General features: G+C 40.3%; 1 protein-coding gene across 30 annotated transcripts in view; it reads left to right on the forward strand.

The window, feature by feature from the left end:
• The window catches only part of Celf2 (CUGBP Elav-like family member 2), an 842,930-nt gene that overhangs the window by 765,672 nt on the left and 52,904 nt on the right, over positions 1–24,354 (forward strand). For 29 of the 30 annotated variants that reach the window (XM_052727707.1, XM_052727708.1, XM_052727705.1 and 26 more), the window contains 3 exons: positions 5,148–5,227; positions 8,945–9,103; positions 13,610–13,673. In XM_052727707.1, coding sequence (XP_052583667.1) covers positions 5,148–5,227; positions 8,945–9,103; positions 13,610–13,673 — 303 coding nt within the window. The remainder of the gene's footprint in view (positions 1–5,147; positions 5,228–8,944; positions 9,104–13,609; positions 13,674–24,354) is intronic. The other variant, XM_052727720.1, reaches the window with a different exon arrangement.

Raw genomic sequence — 24,354 nt, forward strand, 5'->3', positions numbered from 1 at the left:
ACCTATCAAGCCCTATTTATACTTTCAATTAGAGTCATTATCTTTTTTGGGGGGGAAAAACTCACTATAACTAGTACATGTCCCAGGACAGACACCCTCAGGAAATGGTTGTAAGAATCAACATGGAAAGTACCTAGCACCTGCCAGTCATACATAACTACTCAGCAAATATTTTGTCTCATCCATGCAAAGGACAATATGCCCAAATCTAAGGAGGCCTTTCCTCTACTGGGGACATTCTGGACTCTCTTGTTTTGGAAAGCATATTGCCCATCACTTTGAAACAACTTCATAATAATAGTTACATCATCTGCAAGGACAGCTACACCTCTCAGGCACCTGCACAGCTCTCCATGAGAAAAATAGTAGACCACCACAACCCATCTATGGCTTTTCCAGTGAGACATTTGTTCTCAAAAGCAAAGCTTGAGGTTTCTAAACCAAATGTACATATTTTACAGTGTCACTTTAGGATGTTGAACTCCTAAAATAAACATGTTCTTACTGATCCATGTAGTCAGAAAGGTTATTGAGATCTAACCTATGGGATTTTCTGCACAGTGGCAATTGAGTAGCTATAACTTGGAGTCAGTGAAAAAGTTGATTTCACTTTTCTTATCCACAAACTGTAGTCCAATCTTCACTGCCATTTAAGGTAACTTTATTTCTGCTTGTTTAAGAGTATTCCAACTGTGTTGTAACATTTCCCTGCCTAAACCTTTGACAAATGAATGTTTTTAGGGAAGAGCACAGACTGGATTTAGTAGTTAAATCCTTGTTTGTCCTTGTTATATTCAAGAAGTATATTAGGATAGGGCTTTTGACTATTCAGACAGGTATGTGGAGAAGACTATGTTGTTCACATCCTGTCCACACAGTACCTAAACATTCATCTACATGGAAACTTTCATCACATGTCCCCTGGAATACTGACTACATTTTGCCATCTTGTTCAAAATAGTCTTCCAGCCCCATCTAAGCAATGAGATTTTGCCAGCTGCTAAGTGGGTCCTAGTCTGTACCCAAATTCAGATGCCATAAATGAATGAATGATATATCAATGTCAGTTTTCAGTAAACTAACCCAACATTGCCTATGATATATTAGATTACTAATGCATGTGCCCAAGTATTATGCTGGACTATGTGTTTGATCATTGCTACCAGTGCTAAAAAGATACAGCAAGGAAAATTGGCTGCATTAATGTCTTCTTTAGGTAATGATTCATTTATAAGTAAGTTTTCCATAGTTTGAAGTCTCCTTCATGCTGCATAATAACTTAAAATCATGTTTCTTCTATTTGAGGTACAACAGGCCACTGTGCCTCTTTGAAAGTGGCCACAAAAAACTAAGAGACCCTGACATCATTCATGCTTTTAAAAGTACCTCTAACTTGGGGATGGGGTTTTTTGTGTGTGTGAAGCAAGAATTCATCTAGTTCTGTAGAATTTTCTTGATAACTGAGATAAGAGGTAGAACCCCTGAGGTAAAACGCCCTTTCACTGGAGGTGGTGGCTCACTCCTCTAATCTCAGCACTTGGGAGGCAGAAGCAAGTGGATCTATGAGTTCAAGGCCAGCCTGGTCTACAGACTGAGTGCCAGGACAGCCAGAGCTACACAGAGAAACATCTCAAAAAAAAAAGAAAGGAAGGAAGAAAGAAAAGAAGTGGGAATGAGGAGATGCCCTTTCAATTAAAATGACAAGTGTGATAGATGTGTTCCAAGAACCCCACCCTCTATTACAGCTTTGAGCTTTACTTAGATCTTGTCTGTAGGAGGAAATAACTTTGTGAAATCTTTCTCCAGTCAATCACCTATCTGTTTTAGCAGCAAGAAGGCAGCCTCACCAAAATAAGAATTCCACTCCTCATTCCTATTAGTAATCTCTGACATTCTGAAAGGAGAGACAGTAATGGCAAACTAAACTACAGATTATCCACAAAAGGATTTTTTCCTTTATATTTATTTGGCAGGATTAAGACACTTATATGTATGTAAGCTACTATATCCAAACCAAAAATGAAAGAAATATGGTGTCATTGTTTTACTATTTCTGTCTTTCTTCCTCCAGTCTAATTTCTCCAACATTCAGGTCAGTTATCAGAGTACTAGTTGCCTAGATAGTATGTTTAACAGTCCTCCATAGTTAAGGGCTAACACTACCAAATCAGAGGTGCTGTCCTGTCAAGACTCAGTAGGTGCTGCTGTGTGCAGAAGAAAGGACCAGTTAGGATGTAAGATACTTCTGCCCAATAGAAAACCTTCTGATTCAGTTGTAGAAAAAGCAGTGGCCAATTTTAATAGTAGAACTCTTATGACCCTGTGTTGGTGAAAAGCCATACATCAGAGACCAAGAACTGAAGCCACTACTGTATTTGTACTTGTGTTAAAAAGAAGATTAAAATCTATCCATACAACTGCCACAACCTCTCCTGATTTAGAGAAATCACAAAGGTTAACAAGCTTTACTATCCCAAAAAGTAGTTGACTCCTAAGTTGCTTACTTCATCCAGAGTTGCACTGAGAATAAAATTTTTCACATGTATTCCACCTTATAAATGACACAGTAATTTTTTTCTCCTAAGTAATTGAGCACAGCACACAGTACAGAACTTGACAAAGGCCCCTAAGGAGATAGCTTCTCTCTTCCTGAATCACTGCCAGTAAGATAAAAAAGGTTAAAGAAGTCATCACATTTGTCAGATCATTTTTTGAATGAGTTAGGCTTGTAAAATTAGAAGCATTGCTTGGGTTTTTAATTGCAGGCTTTTTAAAGGAGAGGGCAGTTGTTTGAGTTGATAGAAATTTTATTGTGCCTGCTAATTGTTGTATCTTTCTCTCAAAGTTACTTACAAGTTACTTGTGTGAAATTGTGATAAATGCATAAACTGTGCCTTATTGATTCTTATTGACATTTTACATGTTTCTAATGCATTTTAACCTCCACTTGGAAACTGTCAGTTTGGCACACATTCCTAAATAATAAGAGCAAATGAAGTGAATATAACAATCTTTGTGACTATTAAAGCAGAATTCATATGCTTTCAAATATACCTCTGCTAGATGATTTGCTTTGGCCTCCATATTGTAGTCTCAAGGCAAGAAGTGGAAAAAATTAATATCTCTTAGTCTTATTTCCTCGGAAATTTTAGTGATGATCATAACATTTTAAGGAGATACTACTTTGAAACAGATGGTTAATTTGAGAGTATAATTTTAGACCTCAGAATCAATATGGAAGCCAATGGAGACACTTTTGTCTGTCTCACATGCTATTTTACACACGTGATCTAGATGCCTTAGAGGAGGGAGATCATTGCTTTCATTGGTAACAAAAGCTACAGTCATGTCTGGGCACAAGCAACATGTTTAAATAGTAGGCGTTGTCGGCTGCTGCTCTGTCAGAGAACTACATGCAGCAGCTCAGTACTCCATAACAGCCAGACTTCTTGCCTGCTTCTTAAGACCTGTTCAACTGGTGGGGGAGTATGGGATGACCTTCCTGTGTACTGGGAACTTTTGTATAGTAATGATTATAACATGGTGGAAAAATATGCATTTACTTACTTTCATGACTGGGTGTCATGGTGCATGGGGGATCATGGACAGGCACTGCTTTCTCTTAATGCTGTTTGATTAAAAGGCACTACAGCAGTATTGACTTGATATTCTTACCAGGTATAAAATGAAGGACAAAAGAAGAAAATGTATTTTATGACTCACAAATTGATTTACATAAAGCAAATAATCTACTGGCTTTTTGAATGTAGAATGTTCTATTTTGTTTATTGGCCACAGGGGCAACAGTCTTACACTGTTGATGCCAGAATTCTGCTTTCATGCATCTGCTCTGAAATGACAATAGGCTTTAGCCTCTCACTGTTTAGATCTGCTTCATTTGGAAATCTTTTAAGTAGTAATAATAATGTTTTGAGGAAATTGAGTGGAACACTAAATTATTCGCTGATACCTAAGTTCAAACTGTGCAGGGCAAAAGAAGCTGAAAATCAATGCACTTTTAAAGTCATTAGAGATCATAAATGAAATAAGTCTGTATTGCTTTAGCTAAGCTTTTAGTGTGCTGTGGTATTATTATAAAATCAGCCTAAATCTGCATTAATTTCACAGCCTTTTCTCTAAGAAGCCCAAGGGTACATGATGAATAAAATGTAAATTCCACAAGGCAGTGTTTCCATTAGTACAAAGGGCCATGAGCCGTGTAGTTCAAGTGGTGACCTGCATGGTGGCCAGTGCTGCTATCAGAAGCAGGAGCCAGCACTCTAGACGCTAGTTATTGTATAGAACTAGAGAAAACAAACACAGAAAGCTTTACAGCTCTCACAGTAGATGTTCAGAGAAATGTGCATTGTCTTGTATGTGTTAAACTTCAGCTCAAATCTGATTCCTTTCAGAAAATTACAACTTCCAAAGTTATGAAAATTTTTGTACAAATTACAGTTTTTATCATTTATTTCGTATGCACTGTTGAATTTTCTCAGAGTAATAGTTTGTTCTTGTCACTAATACGTAATTACCACTTTGTAATGGATTTAGTATATTTGTTTACATTTGAATAGCATCAATTTCTATTTATATATGTTTTAACTATCCAAGATGAATTAGATATATTTGTTAACATTTTGAGACCTTGAAATTTATTTGCTTATTTACCCTTGGTGTGATGAATTCCTTATTTACTTCTTAAAATTCAGAGATAGATTTTGAAATAACAGCACCCCAGTGTGTGCATGTTCTCAGTGTAGAAATCGTCAGCCAAGGAGAAGATAGAAAACAGCCCAGTTTTAACTTAGAAAAGGCAAGTTACCTCTTGCTACTTTCAAATCTTGTGGCAAAAAAGGAAAAAGAAAGAAAAAAGAAAAGAGTACACAACATGCTCCCTAGTTCCCTTAAAAAAAAAAAAGCTGATGAATACATTGTTCTGCTTTAGTTGGATTAGCAATTCAGCACTGTGAATAAAAAGCGAACTAAGATGAAACCAAAGTGAGAAGCTGTTTATCTTCATGTACTACTGAGAACAGTGTCGTCTTGTGGCGGTTCTCGTAGACTGTGTTGGTTTAACAAGCGTCCAACCCTTTTGTCTTGTTGTTTTTTGTCTTTCCTGCTCCCTGTCCCCTTGTTTCCCACAGGCTGTGCGTTTGTCACATTTTCTACAAGGGCAATGGCACAGAATGCAATCAAAGCCATGCATCAGTCTCAGACCATGGAGGTACTGTATCATCTGCCCTTTCTTTGTTTTCTTTGTGCAAATGATGGGGAATGGTAAAGCAATTCTCTCCTGTGTGGATTGTTCACATGACAATCACAGATTTAAACTTTCACCATTTCGCTTTTCATTCACTCATATTCATCCCCCCTTCTCTCTCTGTTTCCCTCCTCCCTCCCTTCCCTCTTCTCTCTTTCCACTTGCATTTCCCTCCTAATGACTTGAAATGCACTTTAGTGAAACCTTCCACTTGCCCCACAGCTGTCTTTTGAGCCTTTTATTGGAGTAACACAGGTCCTGAGATATGAGACGCTTGAAGCAAAGTGTCATTCTGGACCTAGAGGATGGAATATATACCCCACAGCAGGGTTGGTATGGACTAAGCTGAACAACTCCCACCTCAGATTGCTGCTGTAATAAATCACTTGACTAAAGAATTATTTTTTTCATCTTAGGAATATTGAAGAAAGTTAATTATTCTCATTTTTAACAATGAAATGTTAATTTTCAGTCTCCTGAAAAAAATCAAATTGGTCCCTTTACTTAAAAGTGAACAACAAAGAAATACGTGGGCTTAAATCCAATCTCTTAAGAGGTCGTGACTTGAACAGGAGAATCAGCAATGTGAAATATGCCACAGGTGGAGACGCACGGCTCTCTGTACTCAGTCTGTGATTTGGGTCGTGGCCTTTCAGAATTTTGCACAAGAACATTCCAAAAGTGACATGCCGTCACTTACTCTGTATTGTCTGATAGGATCATTTGAGAGTGCATGTGCTGCTGTGTTATGTACACTGTATCTGTGTATGGGTGATTTTCTCCAGAGGTGGTGGCCTTGTGGTGTTATCTGAAGCTGTGTTTTTCTATTTGAACAAAAATACTTTCAGTTTTATTTAATGTGCAAAACATAGTAATTGTTTGAGCTTCTTTTTTTTAAATCCCCGTGATTGGAGTTTTCTTTTGGGGGGGGTTTGTTTGTTTGTTTGTTTGTTTGTTTTTGTTTTTGCAATGCTGCATCTTCCAAAGCATGTTGGGAGCTAAGTGATCATTATGCGTCATGTTTTATGGGAAACTTCTATATATTCATTCAGAAGGTGGGTGGAAAGGGTGGGAGGGTGTGCATGGCATTGTCATTAAGTGTTTACTGTACTTTTTTGAGTTGTGACACCAGCATTGCAAAGCCTATTGTCTTTTTTGAACATTTATCTTGACTTTGATATTCCTAACATATATAATTAATGTGTTTTCCTTGCAGTGCAATGCATTTTTAAGACAATCCCACCCCCACCCCACCTGAAGGCAAGCTCAGGTGAAAATCAAACATGATAGAAAATAATAAGCAGGATTCCAATCTTGCATACCATGCAGTCACATTCCTGATATTTTGACTTCCCTTTTCTCATAGGCTGCTCCAGACTGGTAGATTTCAAGCTATTTTTCAGCTTAGGCATTAAAAATGAAGTGCTGTTAAGAAAACAGTCCTCATATGTACTTACTTATATACATGCATTTAACTATTTTTATTTCCTATAATTGAGAGATTTATACTAAAATTTATCTCCCCATAGATAAGGTTTTCAAGTTCTTTTGACACTTAAAAGTATGGTCATCCCCAAATGAGTTCATAGAGAATGCTGATATGGTCTGAGTCTCTCATTCTACTACAGAAGAACCCAAGATATAGGACCAAACTGGGCATGAACCTAAACCAAAGTGCAGGAGGCTTTCGTGTGAAGAAACACTATATAAGGCTGGCACAGGTTTATTTTTAAGATCTCTGTTGTGATCAGAGTTTGTATACTTCTTTTTAAAACTTGATACCCATGTTTAAACAAAGGACCCTCAGTTTGATTTACAAAAATTGACCTCTAAACAGAACAGTACATGCCATGGAGTTCTACTACAATCATACAACTAGACTTGTTTGAGTTTTAACAAACTACATTATTTTCAGGACTTTGGTACACATCTTTAAGTAAGACACTATTATTTAATTTAAAATGATGAGAATGTTCAAAGATTTGTTTTTAAACACACATATAGCATCTATTTCCCCATTTTCCTCTACGCTATGCCCACTTGTTTTTCTTTCATGACTTAAACAGGTCACATTTAATACTACAGTTATTTACCTAATTTTATGCTTTTATGCCTTTTTTCATATTTAAGAACAAGAAATCAGTGAGTGTACTATTAGGAGAAGATGCTGTCATTTGTTATAGAACACATTTGATGCAGCAGTAGAACTTCTCCATGCAAAACTTCTCTGTGTTATTTCTGTCTTGCTCTCATTTAAGAAGTAATAGAGTACTGAAATATGGAGCAGATAAAGAAAAAGGCATAGTGGATTTTTTTAATGGTGGAAATGTTACTATAAGTATAATTTACTGACCTTTAACATTCTGGATCATGACTCTGCTTACCAGAGCTGTAGGTTGATATATTAGAAGTTCCACACTGAAACTGTCACCTCACTTTTCTCATTTTCTTGATAGCCTTAATTCATAGCTAAATTCCCTGTAACTGCCCAAAGTGATAAGGAAAAGCATGCAAGTTTGTCTTTTAGAAGAAAGAAAAATGACCAAATGGGAAGAGAAGGGAAGAGTTCATTTAAATAGGAATATATCTTTTGTGAGAGAAGTCTGTTATCACATAAATAAGATTTAATCAATTGGGTAGAAATACCTTTTTCAAAAAACTCGGCAAAATGCAACAGGATGGTGATGGAATGTGCTTCAGTCTCCCTATCACGGCAGAGGCTTGGGGTCAGAGGGTGTTTTTCTGCTGAGCTCTTACCACGGAGCAGATGTTTCAGAGGTGCTTGGGATAGGAGTAGGTTAATATTTTCCCAAAGATTATATTTAACTCAAAAATTAGTTTAATATATTTTATGACTTTGACCATGTCTTTCTCGCTATTCTTACTCCTTACCTTTTAAAGGAAATTAAACTGGATGAGGCTTGTAGAATTGTGAAATTCTAGAGAAAAGGAACCATATGGACTCCTTCTCCTGCCATGTAAGATATATCACTTGGACTAGGGAGAGTGTGCTTCTGGACCTTTTGGTTTGCTCTGGGGACTTTGGATAGGACAGAAGTGACATGGAAGGAGGAAAAGAGACCTTTCTGAGAACATGTAAATAACTACTTTGATCAGTGCCTATATGTATTTCTTCATATCTCTGTCCTTCATCCATGTTCCTAAAATGAAACTCACTTCTTTCTTTTATTGTGTCAGTTATTTTCACTGTTCCAGTGTTCAGAAATACATAACTGAAAATAAATAAATGATAAAAATAAAAATGAGTGAGATATTTTCATTCCAATTGTGATTTCTGTCCCTTTATCCTTTACCCATATATAGAAATGGCAGGCACACAGACAAGCTATCTTTAAGTCAAGCAAACCATGAAGTTTAATTAAAGATTAAGTCTTTGTCTTGAAGGAAGTCCTGGAGAGTTGAAGGAAGACACATGAAGAGAAGAGAGGCAGTGTACTAACCAACCAACAGGTCCCCTTAAAGAAGCCAGTGACAGTATATGGAGTTTCTGTTGATGGTACCATTCAGAGAAGAAGGAATATCAAACCATTCTAAACCATCCCAGACCATTCTGTGTGCCCCAAGATAGTTAAGAAAGAGAAATCCAATGATGACTGAAGAGTATAAGGGATTCAATCAGGCTGTAACATCCTCTTCACTTTCCAATGTATCTGACCACAGGGTTGCTCTTCACCTATCGTGGTGAAGTTTGCTGACACTCAGAAGGACAAAGAGCAAAGACGCCTCCAGCAGCAGCTGGCACAGCAGATGCAACAGCTCAACACTGCCACTTGGGGGAACCTGACAGGGCTGGGCGGACTTACCCCACAGTACCTGGCGGTAAGTGCTAGAGAAAGTGGTCTCTGTGTGGTCTCCATGGAGGAAAGGAACATAACTCCAAAACTGTCAAAAGCTACTTGTCCATAACTAGGCCAAAATTTACTTTCCATACCTTTTGAGTCCCAGGAATTATGAAACCAGCATTAGGGCAGGTTTTTGTTAATTAAATTGAATAGCATAAGAATGTGCCAAATTTAACTGTGGCTAGTTAGCAACTGAGTAGAACCTAAAACACTAGACTTCTAAACAGTGTTTTAAGGCACCGTAAAAAGCCTATGTTAGGCTGGGCGGTGGTGGCGCATGCCTTTAATCCCAGCACTCGGGAGGCAGAGCCAGGCGGATCTCTGTGAGTTCGAGGCCAGCCTGGTCTCCAAAGCGAGTTCCAGGAAAGGCGCAAAGCTACACAGAGAAACCCTGTCTCGGAAAAAAAAAAAAAAAAAAAAAAAAAAGCCTATGTTAGATAAGTGATGCTGCATGCTTGATAACTGACCATCTAAACATTAGATTCTAAAGATCCCAAGAGAATTGGCAGAGAGCTCCCCAGCTGCAGTCAGTACTAGTAGGAGCCATGAGGGAGACTTCAGCTTCAGTCCGTACCCTGTGTCTTTCCAGTGGAGCTGTTTGGATGACCCTGATGGTTCTTTTTAGGCCAGACTCAGGTCTTTGAACCATCTCTTACGTTTTTCATAGTTCCTGAGTGTTTCCTTTGTATCAATCTCACTTTGTCATTGTCCTTATTGAGTTACAGTAGTCAGAATCTAAGACAGTTCCTCTCTTAAGATCTAAGCTGGACAGAATAGCAACCCCAAGCATGGACTTCAGAACCTCTTACTGCAGCTACAGATGGTAGGCAGCCTTTGTAAAAACTGTCTGTGTGGGCTGGGAGCAGTGAGTGTCCTGCTTTTCCGCTTTTTTGACCTGTTTGGAAACCTCAACTCCATACTACATGTTTGTTAATGAAGTTTAATTTTGTGATTCATTGAGACTTTTTATTCTAGCCTGAGAGTTTTAGCAAGAACATGTTCACGCCCTAATTCTGCCATTTCACATTTTTACTGTTCCTCTGAGGCACGTATCATCCATGGGCTGTACTCTGTAGCAGAAGCTGCACTGTTTTGTAAGACATCTTCCCTACTGACTTGGAAGGGGAGATGAGAAAAGTGGGCTCAAGGAGGCCTAGTGCCTTTGCCTAGATCAGACAGCTGCTAGTGTCTGTGGGCTTCAGCTATCGGAGTTGTCAGCCTTTATCACCAACACTTCCACCCCCAGCCTGCCCAGCAGAGTCGGCCATGTAAAGGAGCTCTGTGTGTGTGTGTGTGTGTGTGTGTGTGTGTGTGTGTGTGTGTGTGTGTGTGTGTGTGCGCGCATGCGCAGAGGGCAGGGGGCATGCTTTTCCTGTCTTTGTCTGAGCCAGTAAAAGACATGTTGACTGTCGTTTTCCGGCTCTTTCTCCATTTTATCCTTAAAGATAGCATGGGTATTTTTGCCAGGTGTCTTGCTTAAATCTACATATATGCTGCCATGGTTTTTTCCTAGTCTGTGGTCCAGTAATTTTATTTTCAAGAGAGAATCAAAAAGTAGAATATAACCTATACCCTAGCACTATCCTGTTTCCCCTCCCCCAATACTTCACTTTCTTCCTCTTTTCCAGAAGTAATTAGTGTTTTAATTCTTATTTAATCTTTCTTTTAATTGTTGAGATAATTGAAACATTTCTCCCTTCCCTTTCTTCCCCCCAAACCATCCAATATATCCCCCTTTCAAAATCATAGCCTTTTTTTTGCTGTTATTGTATGTATATATGTATAGGCCCATGATATAACCTGTTTTGTCCATATAATACTACCTGTGTTATGTTTTAAGTGCTGTTTGGCACCGGACAACCAATTGGTGTGGTCTTCCCTAGGAAAAACCAGCTTCTCTCTCTCCTCTCCCAGCTTTCCTTAGTTGCCTCTAGTTTTTCATGTAGGGTTGAGGCCTCCATCCAGTCTGGCACATCTGTCGGTGTCCACCTTGTCCAACTCACATTTGGGCAGTCATGTTCATAAGATGTTATAGATGGAACTAGACAACCCTACAACTAACTATGCCTTTGTATTTGTGAAATATTCTATCACTGCATTATACACTCACTTAAAAGTTTTTTAAATGAGAAAGTTAAAATTTACATGAATTATTTTTTCATAAAATTTTTTGTTGAGGTATCACAGACCATCAGCTTAATTGTACTTAGCAAATTTTCATTCAAGGTTGACATCATGTTTGCCTTTTTATACATCCTGAGTCCAGCTTCTTGTTCCACCATCTCTGAAAACCAAGACGTGGGTACCTGTCTCAGTTTTATGACACATTCCCCTTGCTCCATAGCTCACAGAAATCTCTGGTATGTGTTCCTGTGACCACTTCTGAAAATTATTTCCATAACCTGAAAAATAATAAAACAGCCTCATTTATAGAATTGCCTTTTTATAAGCTGTAAGTAGGTTTTCTCATGTACTAGTATCAGTCTGTTCTTGGCCATGGCCATGCTTCGCTTCGCTTCTCTTCTCTTCTCTTCTCTTCTCTTCTTTCTCTCTCTCTCTCTCTCTCTCTCTCTCTCTCTCTCTCTCTCTCTCTCTCTCTCTCTCTCTCTCTCTCTCAGATTTGTTTATTATGTATACAGTGTTCTGCCTGCATGTATGCCTGTACACCAGAAGAGGGCACCAAATCTCATTACAGATGGTTGTGAGTCACCATGTGGTTGCTGGGAATTGAACTCAGGACCTCTGGAAGAACAGCCAGTGCTCTTAACCTCTGAGCCATCTTACTCTTGTCACTTGAAAGTCTTCTTGTCTGAAGGGGCTTTGGGCCCTTAAGGCACTCCCTACTTCTGTGTTAAACCAGAGTCCAAGCCTGTAATTATTGGTGATTGTTTCTTGACTTTCCAAGTAGTCGGCTGACCTCAGCAGGTGTTGCTAATTCCTTAAAATACCTTCAAAGCTAATTTTACAACTTTAATTTTAAAAAGAAATGTATACTATGAAGGGAGGGCTGCCACTTTCAAACACAAATGGGTGAGAAACTCAAACCAAAATTAGATTGTTATGTATTAAAATGGATAGTCCCTAGGTTTTCCCTTCTCTCTTCCTGTTTTCCTGTAAGAGTTTGAAAACTGGCTTGTGTGTACATAACTGTATGCTTCCCCATATATAAGTTGTATCTTTATTGATCTATCTTACCAAAAGAAGAATGCCTCTACATCTACTCAGTGTCCTAGGATAGGACCTGAATTAGCCTACAGTCTAGCTAAAGTGGCTAAGAACATTGCAGAACTGGAACCATGTGCCTTTACCTTGTGATACCCACTGATTCTGCACAGCAGAAATTGTATTTTTGAAAGTGGAAAATGAAGACTTTCATATATTAATACCTTTTTTTAAAGATTTTGACATACCTAAAATACACAGATTCAGTATATAGCAGATAATTCCAGATTTTGACAAGTACTTTGTCTTTTTTCTGCTGGTAAAGACCATCTTAAGAAGGTCTGACCACAGTGTGGCTATGACTATGGCTGTGAATAGCTATTCTTAGGTCTGTAGTCATCGTTATGATTCTTACGTTGTTCCAAGTCAGTAAATACATGTGCTTCTGATGAAAGATAAAGAAAACTGACTCTGGATATAGATGGGGAAGGAGCATACAAGGCCCTACCTCTAGCTGAGAAGCTGTTAGCAGTCAATGGTTGTTGGTGAAGGAAAGCCATTTTTCTGTCAGTGTATAGCCCCTGGAAGGTTGCCTGTGCTCCATGGAGGTCCCACATTCATTAACCATGTGCATATGGGTGGCTAAGTAGACTCAGTGGGATTAAAAAAAAAATGAAATGAAGTCTGGAGGGGGATACATGGAAGGGATTAATGGGAGCTGGAGGAGAAAAATGGTGATCAAAGTATATTGTGCATATGTATGAAGTTCTCAAAGAATAAATATTTTTTTTTTTTTTTTTTTTTTTTTTTTGGTTTTTCGAGACAGGGTTTCTCTGTGTAGCTTTGCGCCTTTTCCTGGAACTCACTTGGTAGCCCAGGCTGGCCTCGAACTCACAGAAATATTTTTAAATGTTATTTAATAAAGGAAAAAGGAAAAAACTGACTGGAAAGGAAAGTAGAAAGGAGGAGGAAATGGACCTTGATTGACAGAGATGAGTTATGGTAACTACTAGACTACAGAGAATTATAATTAGTCATGCTTTGTTGGTGTCAAAAGATTTAGCACCTGGCTGTTAAAAGAGTAAATTGATTAATTGTTTTAAGGCAGCAGTGTTAGTGAGTTTCCCTAGTGTCTATGTCTCTTAATAGAGATCAGACATTAATATGGATTTACACCTCCAACTCTGGGGGCCTTCAGCCCATCAACGGGGAGTGGCAGCCAACTATACAAGAGTAAAGGAAAATAAATTTGTACTCAATATAATGAGGAAGTCGCTTTGTCTCCACATTGTTCTGACTGAGCTCTTGTGTTCGTTTGCAGCTTCTACAGCAGGCCACCTCCTCCAGCAACCTGGGTGCGTTCAGTGGCATTCAGCAAATGGCTGGTAAGTCATGAAGCATGCCATTCCTTTGACCGTGCTATTTTCTGAATTTTTGGTTGATTCAAAGGATAAAGGAAAGAACCAAAGGAAAGGGGTAGAGAGTACTTAGCAATAAACTAGCTTTGTGTCTTGGATATTAAAATTGGAATCAGCTGCTCGGAAGTGCCCTTCTTCCCTTTGCACTTCAATCTCACACTTCACCTTGCAGAACTATTTGAGGGGCTGCAAATTTTGGCAGAATATATTCTTTAGTTATTTATGGGATTTTTAGTTGTTGTTGTTAATAGGTTGATGATTAGGAGGTTTCCAGTGATATTTTTATATCTAAGGGCAGCTGAAATGATTAACATCTCTAAAATTTTTAATAACTGGTGATCAATAAGAATGTTCTGACCCCCATAACAAAAGCCAAGATTACCAGCCTACATTTGATACAGTTTGTAGTCCCTTGATAATGACAGACAATTAACACAGTGGCTTTTTTTACTTTAGTACTCAGTTAACAGAATTGTGTGTCAGAAGCTTTTATGTAAAGGTATAATCTTTGTTCTCAGAAAAATCAAAGTGTGACTGTATTTGAAAAGCAGCTTATTGAAGGATTCCTTTTCATAATGAGCTGTGCCAGTAGCTGCTGCAGGAGTGATTAGTGAAAGGTCAGTCCTGCTGTGCCACCTTCCATGCTGACACCCTACCCTAGCTCAGGGCCAGGGAAGGGAGTATGTGCAGGAAATCAGAATGCAGGTGCCATTAACCTGCCAGGAGGAGCAGTAGAAAGCCTTTCTCTGTTTGATTCCAAAATGGGGGGAGGCAAAGAAGTGATGGGGGCATATTAGAATGAAGCAGTTTTCTTTAATTAGAGACATCCCTAATTAAGCTAAATGAAATCCACATGTAAAATAAAAGCCAGGTTTGTTTGTCACTATAGAAACTCCTCTTTTCCACTTAATTTTTTCCAAATACATACCTTTAGTTGGTTTTTATATTGTTGTTGTTTTGGTTTTATTATTGTTGTTTTACATTCTGAAGGGTTTCTCCCCATGTGTATTTTGTGAATAACAGCCTAGTTGTCTGTTGTGGTCCACAGGGTAAGGGCAACTCAGATTGTATAAGTTAGTCAGATCTATTGTTATCACTATAATACAGCTTTTAGATTATTCAAAAAATGTATTTTAAAATGATAGTTAAATGATTACATCATATTTAAGAAAATGTATTAGGAAGCTGGCCTTGGAGCTAAGAATCACATTGAATGGCTAATGTATTTATAATCTGTGAAGGAAACTGGAGAGATGGTAGTAAAATATACAGGGAGTTTCTATTCTTTGAAAGGAAAAGAAAAAAGAATCTCTCAGATGCAAGCTGCTAAAATTACATGCTAACATTTGTCACATTTTGGGTAGGTGGGAGATTTGTTTCCCTTCTAGTAGCACAGACCCACCCGTATTCAAAATTAGGAGTTCTCCTCAAAGGAAGCCTCAGGCTCCCCTACTCTCAGAGATGCATTATGCAGAAAGGTCATTTATTCCTGAGCCTGGGCACAGCATTCCTTCCCAGGTGGACAGATTACCCTACCATTTTTCATTAGGATGTATGTGCCTCTGCCATGTCAGCTACAGGTCAAATTATTAGCATTTACATGTTCTGTGTGCTCCTTTGAAAACTAAGGGTATCTAGAGTCACCCTAAAAGGTGTCATGGAGCAGATGGCTAATTTAAAAACATTTTGTAAATGCCCTGAGGTTTCCAAAATATCCTTTTCTTGAACCTTCACCATGTTAAATCCACCATACTAAGTCTGCATACACTGTAAAATCAAATCCTGAACAGTCCATTATGTACCAACATCTTGGCTATTTAAAGTATTAAAATATACGTATCACACCTCTTTTTTTTGTAGCTTTAGAAAAAATACTCACTTATGAGAATAATCAAGTTTCATCTTTCTAAGTATTTAAAGTTTTATGGTTTGGAGCATTTTATTTTTTCAATAAAGTAATGAAATGTCTTGTCCCCAAAATAGTACTTAGCTTTGCTAGGACTTAATTTTTTTACTTGTCATTTATCTGCCACAGCATCATGAGGTGATCATGGTGGATGGGTGACATCAATTGCTTGCTGTTTTAGTTCCTTTTCTGTTGTTGTGAAGACATACCATGACCGAGGCAACCTTAAAAGAAAGCATTTAATTGGGTACTTGCTTACAGTTTCAGAGGATTAGTCCATGATCAGCATGGCAGGATGCATGGCATAGCACTGGAGAGATAGCTAGCAACTTACATCTGGTCCATAAGCACAATGCAGATGCAAGTGGATCTGGCATGGGCTTTTGAAAATTCAAAGACCATCCCCAATGACACACCTTCTCATCCTTCCTAAACAGTCCACCAACTGGGAACCAAACATTCAAATATGTGAGACTATAGGAGCCATTCTCATTCCAAACACCACACTTGCTAACTCCTTCAACTTTCCTAAAGTTGTTCCTCCCTCACAGAGTGTACCTGAATACCTCAAATTGGTCAGTGCTCCAAGCCACACTGAACTCCTGGCGAGCAAGACTTGCCCCAGTGGCTTATGGATGCAGCCAGTCCTCCTGTAATGACGCTAGAGACTATTTCTGAACAGATTAGTGAAAATAAATTTGTGAATTGACAGATGTAAATTTGTGTTTTGGATGCATTCCCAATAGAGCTCAAGTTAAATGCCCAGTTTTTTAATTACAAAATTTAACTTTAGCCTTACATATAAACTGAAAATCACCATTAAAAAAACATCGTTACCACCTTCACAAATGCAATACTGAGAGTTTGGAGATAGTTTGTTTAATATAAAACATGTTACAGAGCACATTATACATGACAAATATAGTAGAAGCCACAGCATAATAAGGTGGAAGGAACCCAAGAAGTTATTTAATCCCAGTCCCACTTGGCGTTCAAATGTTTATTGAATGGTTAATAGTCTGGCATAGTAAAAGTGAGGATATACACAACTCATACCGCCAAAGAGTGTGAAACATTTTGGAAACCAATGCTATATGGCTATGAACACAGAGATTTAAAAATGGTTCATTTGGCCGGGCGGTGGTGGCGCACGCCTTTAATCCCAGCACTCGGGAGGCAGAGCCAGGCGGATCTCTGTGAGTTCGAGGCCAGCCTGGGCTACCAAGTGAGTCCCAGGAAAGGCGCAAAGCTACACAGAGAAACCCTGTCTCGAAAAACCAAAAAAAAAAAAAAAAAAAAAAAAAAAAAAATGGTTCATTTATTGTGAGAGTCCAGCTCCCACCTGCTCCCACCTTTCAAAGGGTTCTTGGGTAGAGAAGAGAGGAATGAGGAAATATTAGGTAGAAAGAAAGAGACAGTAAGAAAGACAGACACAGGATAGATTCGGGAGGGCCCTGGGTCAATACCCAGCCACCCAGAGCTTTATTCAAAAGGACTTTTTATAACACGCCAAGGGGAGAGGCAAAAGACCTCCCCTTTACAAGATCAAAACACAGAGTACCAACAAGTGTAGACCCTTCCAAACACCTGGTAGCCATGCCCCAGGCCTTTATGCAGCCCTGCTGGGTCTCTGACTCTGAGTAAGGTCTCACTAGGAAGCCTCTGTGGGCCACCACAGTTCTCCCTTCTTAATAATATAAAGACCTCAAGTGAGGGTTCAGAGCTTACTCTATGAAACTCTGAAGTCACTTTACACTAAGAGCTTGCAAACAGCTGGAATACTCATAGCAAAACTCCTGCTCTTTATGGCTGCTATACCTCCTAGTAAAGGAGTAGAGGATGATAATGATGGAAAGTCCTTTTTGAATGGGTCTAAGATGACTACTGCAGTCTTAGCTGCATGAAGCCCTTTTTTAAAATCAGTAAAAATTGATGCAACTGCATCAAATAAATTAATAAACTCCTGATGCAACCACATCAAATCTAAAGACTCCTTAGCATCACCATTAACATTAATAGGTTAACATCATAACTCTAGTATGAATATTACTATACACAATTACAATTCTCACAAATTTACATCCAGAAGCAAACGAGAGTAAATAGAACTATTTACACTTTACAAACTTTAGCAAACATCCAAAAGCAATCTCTTAATAGAACTATACAAAACATAGGTTACATTAACACGTTAACGTTAATCTACTCAAGGGACAAGAAAAATTTTTTTTAATTAAAAGAGACTGAAGAATATTAACTCCCTCTTTTCTTTATAATTTAAGCTACATCTTGAGCCTGGGTAGAAAAAACAAATTTCTCCATTTCTACACAAAGAGTTCCATTTTTACACAAACAGTTCATGAGTCATCACAGTTAACAAAACATATATGCGTCAGTGAAATCAAAATTGTCCTATTTCTGCAGTCTGAAAATTTCAAAAAATCAGGTCTGATACCACTCTTAATGTTCCACTGAAAGCTTTCTGATAACAGTCTTAAAGTTCCAAATACAAAGAAAACCAAAAACTTTTTTCAGTTCCCTTGAATGCAACAACTCAGTTCAAACAAGAGTCTCTGAAATGTTCACTCTCAGCTACAGAGGCACTTTATGGTAGTCTTCCCCTAGGAACTCTGCCCCAGGATGAAGGTTTTGTCACCATAGCTGAGCTGCTGTAGAATCCTCTCGAAAAAGGCCTCCATGCAGCCAGCATAACCCAGGAAACTGTCTCTTAAAGGAGTCATGCAATTGTTCACCAACAGCAAACAGAAGCTGCATGGTTTTGGCTGCTAGCACCATTCCCATTCAGTTTTTTTTACAGTCCTGGTCACCTTTCTGGCTTGCAAGTCCTAGAGACCCCTGTTTCCTGGGGACCAAGGGCTTTCAATCATCTCGAACCACAGGGGCTCAAGGGAAGAAACCCAGCCACAACCAGTCACAGCCACTGCACCCCAGCTCTGTTACTTGCTCTGCAGATAGCCTGGTGTCCTCTGTGCACTGCCTTGCTTGTGCACAGAGGCAGTTCAATGGCTCTGGCCACACCCTGCTGCTGGAAGCTTGGGCTGGCCTGAGTTCCAGCATGTCTCACCCAGGCATTCTGTTAGCCAGCAGTTTCCCTGGGTCCGCAGCACTACCTCTGCCATAGTTCCACCCTGGGGGGGGGGGGGGAGAGATGCTGCCCTGTCTTGGCAGGAACCTGGTGTCCCCAGAATTCACACATGCACTCAGAGGCACCTGTTCCCTGGCCCTCTTGGTATGCACCCCACAGGCATCTTTCTCTGGAGGCTTTGTCTCTTGCACAGCCAAGGTGCCCTGTGCACTCCCCCTCCAGTTGCCCACCGGCAGACCTGCTCCTGCCACTGGGGTCCAAAGCCTCTGCTGCACTCTCCAAGCTACAGCTGCTGCCTGCCTGTGTTCACCTCTCCCGCAGTGTCTCTGCCTGGCTCATCAAGGTTGAGCATAGCCTCTAGCCAGGTCAGTCCAGTTCTCCTGAACACCCTGGCTGACTGTATTCTCACAGCTGCTCCTTCAAGGCTGAAAACTCTCAGGCCCTTGCTGCTCACACTGGCTCAGTGCCTGCTGCCTGTGACACTACAAAGTCCCTCAGGTCTCAGCCATCCACACCTGGCTGGGGCAGCTGCTGTTCTTGCTGCTTCTGCTGCTTTCTGGAGCTGCCAGTCTCTGAAGCAGCTTCTCTTTCTTGGACTGCTAAACCCACAGTGGCTGCTTGGTCCCAGGCGCTGCTTCTGCATCCCAGGTCCAGCACTGGAGAAAACCTACTCTAAGTTAACCCTTCTATTAAACCTTCCCCATATCCCTAGACCTAAAGCCTCTTTCTCAAACTTCACCAAAACTTTTTACAACTTTAAACCTAACTTAGTAAAGAGAGAGAAACAGAGAGAGATACTTGCTACAGCCTAACTTGAACTATTGTGCTTTATAGTTACAATTTTACTCCTGAAGACAAGAATATCACCTCCTCAATTAATTAATTCCGAGCATGCCCACTTAACTCGCAGTGTTCCTTCTCTTTATCCTCTGCACCTAAGTTCCATGTTCTGGCACCATATGTGGGAGTCTGCCAGAGTCCAGCGCCGACATGTTCCCACCTTTCGAAAGGTTCTTGGGTGGAGGAGAGAGGAGTGAGGAAATATTAGGCAGAAAGAAAGGAAGGGAGGGAGGGAGGGACGGACGGACAATAAGAAAGACAGAGACACAGGATAGCTTCAGGAGGGCCTGGGTCAATACCTGGCCACCCAGAGCTTTATTCTAAAGGGCTTTTTATAGCATGCCAAGGGGAGAGGCAAAAGACCTCCCCTTTACAAGATCAAAACACAGAGTACCAACAAGTGTAGACCCTTCCAAACACCTGGTAGCCATGCCCCTGGCCAAATCATCCCTTTATGCAGCCCTGCTGGGTAAAGCAAGCTCAGATTCTCTGACCCTGCGTAAGGTCTCACTAGGAAGCCTCTGTAGACCACCACAATTTATATGAGCAAAACATTTTTCATTTGAAGAGAGAAAAAAGGCAAAAAAGAAAACATAAAAAATAAATTTTAGATGACACATTACTAAGTAACTGCATCAGTAAAGTGTGATTGTTAGACCACAGACCCTGTGGCTACCTGCCTTTCTTGATCAGTCACAGAAATCAGGCCACATAGCCCTGCACCTGTTCTGGGACAGTTAAGAAGCTATGCTACACAGTATCCTTGCAGCCCCTCCCTCTTGCTACTGCAAGATAAGTTTAAAGTACTACCTAATGTCTGCATCCTGGCACACATGCTAAGCCATACTTAATCATGTGACAGACTTCCCACCACCCCCTGAAAACCTAGAGAAGTCAGAAACTCCTTTTGTTGTGGAGAGCATCCGAAGGCTTTCCTTTAGTAACTTCCTCATGCTTCTCCTCTCTCTCCATGGCTGTCTCTCCTACTCTACACTTCAAGCTCTCTCCTCATGAAGCTACTCCAGGTTTTTTAAAAGAAGGCTCTCTCCCTTCAAGGCCCCATCATGTTGTCTTTGGTATCATCTGTCTCTCCTAAGTGGTCTCATAATGCTCACTCTGAAGGTAATTTCATATAAGCTCCTTCCCCAAACCAGCTGCATCTGGCCCGTATCTGATTTATGGCATAATGAGCTATGCCTTACACTGCAGCTGTATATCAAGTATATGTTTTCTTCAAAAATCTTAACCAGTTTCCTTTGAAACTACAAATTTTTATGATTTATATAAAAAAGGAACCTTTACTAAATGTGGAATTTTAAAGCAGAAATGGGTTTAGGATCGAATCTTCATAAGCTAAACCCTTTATGTATTGCTTGAAGGTAATTGATTTTATTTTCCCTTTTAAAACTTCTAACAAAAGCATAGTCATATTTAGCTCTCCTCTAGTATTTGTTCAGTGAATTTTTGAAATTTAAGAAACCTGGGATCTACTTCTGGCCTACATACTTCACCTAAGACTGTGTATCTTAGGTGAAAGAAAAAGGGCCAAGTATCCTTTTGATCTTTAACTTCTTCATGGCTACTGTTACCTCAGCAGACTGTCTAATGAGAAAATAAAGGTAACACTTCAACATTTGCATTTAACTTAGATCCTTGAATGCAGTTCTAAGAGTATGCCAAAAGCAAAAATCACCTCTTTACTACATTGCAAATTGGAAAAGCAGAAGTATGAAATAGTTAAAAAGGTTCCTTTGCGACCATAGCACCATTGAGTGGAGTGGTAGATTAGGATACAGACCTCTTGAATACCACTATCAATTGGGACTGTCGGCATGCCTGTTAACAAGTGGGCAAGTGAGGCTTAGAAGAAGGGCTAATAAACTTAACCCAAGTCATTGAACTAGTGGGTATGGACCCATATTTCAAAACCGGTCCAGCCTGATCCAAAACCTGAGCTGCCTGTCCCCATCAGGCTTATGAACAGCCACTGTGTCCCAGCTCGGCCAGGTATGTCTGCATGAGCGGAAGCTCCAGTGAAGTGCCTGCACAGATGGCCTAATGGGCAAATGACAAATCCAAGTTGGAAACAGAACCCCACAGCTGCTCAAGAAGTAGCTGCTAGGGCAGACAGTACACTGTCTCACTTCATTCTGGAAAATGTCCCCAGTTTATTAAGAGTAGGCTATGTATGTAAATGACTTTTTCGTTCAAGAACAAGAAGTTTGTTTTTTGTTTGTTTGTTTAAGACAGGTTCTCCTGTAGCCTAGGCTAGCTAGCCTCAAACTCAATATGTGACCAAGAATGACCTTGAACTCCTGGCTCTCCCTTCTGAAGGGCTAGTATGTAGCACCACAGCCAGTTTCCATGGTGCCAGGTATGAAACCCAGGGTTTTGTACATGGTGAGCAAGTGCTCTCCCAAGTACTCTACCCCTCGGATCAGAAAATTGTAGAGTGTGGAACTGCTTCATTTTAAATCTGATGAAGCTGACTGCAGTTCCCTTCTAGAAGTCTGCTCTAAATTTTGAAAGTAATAATAAAGTGTAAAGTGAAATATTTGCTTAAAACAACCAAGACTCCTCTCCTTTTGTGAATTTCAAGTCCGGTCTCGGAGAAGACTGTCTGAAAGTGTCTTTCCCAAGTAGAGAAGAGGGTTTGCAGAAACAGTGTCAGTCTGAGAAGTCCTGGTTGGAGCAGCTCCCAGAGTGAAGTGTGCTCAGAGGCCCACAAAGACCCTGTGTTCTTCCCTGAGTCGCCAGCAGGCCACAGCACAGACACTTCCTGTGAATGTGCTAATAGGCCTTATGAGAATGTTCTATAACCACCCATCTGTCACTTTTTAACAGACCTGATTGGCAAGCACTTGTAACAACTGACATCTGTTCTCACTTATTGATATGCAGATTTATGGTAATTGCCATGAACAATAAGACACAAAATTACCTAAGGTGAACATTAAATTTTCATGCCCTTCTCCTTATAAATAATTTTTTTAATCTTAAATTTCAAGTAGGAATATTGTGCGTCTGTTTTGTACCTAATTTCTTCATTTTTGAGGAATTTTCTTATTAAATAACGAATGAAAACTTAAATCTCCTTACTCCCGACTTTTTTCTTTTTGCCATCATAATAGCTCACTTTTAGATTTCCTAAAACCCAAGTGTTTCCTATGTTTAGTCACCTAGATGATTGCCCTTGGTTTGAGAGGTGCCCAGCTGAGCAGAAGTTAAATGTGGCCATTTTTCTTCTCAGAAAGCTGTTTGCCAAGCCTGAGCCAGCTTCCAAGAAGGGTGACAGGCGCTTTCCTGTCTGGTGCCCTTTCGTGGTGACAGAGAAAGTATGAGTTGGATGGGAAGAAGGGCCTGCTGTAGGAACTGGGAAGAAGGAAAGATAGGGAGCACTCCCCACCCCAAGAAGTGAGAGGAACCAGAAGCGGGAATCCCAAATGACTGGTAGCAAAGACCAGGCATGACTGCCTTGGAACCCTACCTGTTGACTTGGGCCGAGGGAGAAGAAGGTAGAGTTAATAGAGGGAAGATGTTGCAATCCCTCAGAGCAACTTTGGATGGGAAGCAGCTTAAGGCAGAAGGCAATTAGTGCTCTGGGGGAGTCTGGGATGGTAGGCAGCAGAGAAACTCTGAGAGCCTGCCCCTTCTTTCATGGAGCCTATTACCTTAGCTCCAAATAGCTGACCCTAAGGAAGAAGGGGGATAGTAAGTGAGATGTCTAATCTTAAATGAGAACACCCTGGCCAGGTACCTATTTGTGGCAGAAAAAGCCCAAATTTGTCACCAGGGATATGTTGTTTGTCAGTAAAGGGTTGAGGAAACACTATGCCCAGTAAGTTTTCCAAGCTCCTCTGTTCATCGTAGGATCAGAACCATTATATAACAAAGCATGAGATGTTGGTAGCATTTAGACCAGGGGCTGCTGTGGGAATGTCCACAGAGAGGGATGGTCACAGAATCAGGCCTGTGTGGAACTGGGGAGAGGGAGAAGGTATTGTGTCCTGGATTCACCTGCTGTGCATACGCTGTTCAGCTGGTGTAAGGACACAGCCAAGGGGAGATGGGGCCTTCTCCAGCTTCAGGGCTGTCCTGTGGCCTTGCCTAGCTTCCACTCTGTTGTGTCCTCTCTTCAGCTGTGCCCGTGCAAACATGAACACAGACGACTCTGGCTTAGTGCGCTTCTTCCGTTTCGTGTGTGTGTGTGTGTGTGTGTGTGTGTGTGTGTGTGTGTGTGTGTGTGTGTCTCCATACTGAATAAGAGGATCTCTTTCTTTTTTATTCTTCCACCCCGTGGCTCTAATTTCTTCTTGATTTCTCCCATCACATAATCATTGCCCCATCTCTAGAAATTTCATTCAGTTTTCTGCCAGGACCTTTGTCTTTTTCAGTTATCTTGGTAAGTCCAAGGTTATATACAACTTTCTGGGGTCTTCCAAAGAAAGAGTTTCACATATAACAAACATACTTTTATTATAAAGTTTAGAGGGTTCATACACTGCCTGAACCCCCATCAGTGGACTTACAGCTGTGTGAGAGAAAGAATATGTAACAGACTTAGTATTAAGAAGGAGGCCATGCCAGGCAGTGGTGGCACATGCCTTTAATCCCAGCACTGGGGAGGCAGAGTCAGGCAGATCTCTGTGAGTTCGAGGCCAGCCTGGTCTACAGAGCGAGATCCAGGGCTACAGAGAGAAACTGTGTCTTGAAAACCCTGGGGGGGGGGGGGGGAGAGAACACAGAGATCCATCTGTTCACTGAGGCATCTATAGCCAGTTATCTGTTGTGTCTAA

The sequence above is a fragment of the Peromyscus californicus genome, unplaced genomic scaffold (genome assembly GCF_007827085.1).
Source record: "Peromyscus californicus insignis strain IS unplaced genomic scaffold, ASM782708v3 Scaffold_8__1_contigs__length_139910024, whole genome shotgun sequence".
Lineage (NCBI taxonomy): Eukaryota > Metazoa > Chordata > Mammalia > Rodentia > Cricetidae > Peromyscus > Peromyscus californicus.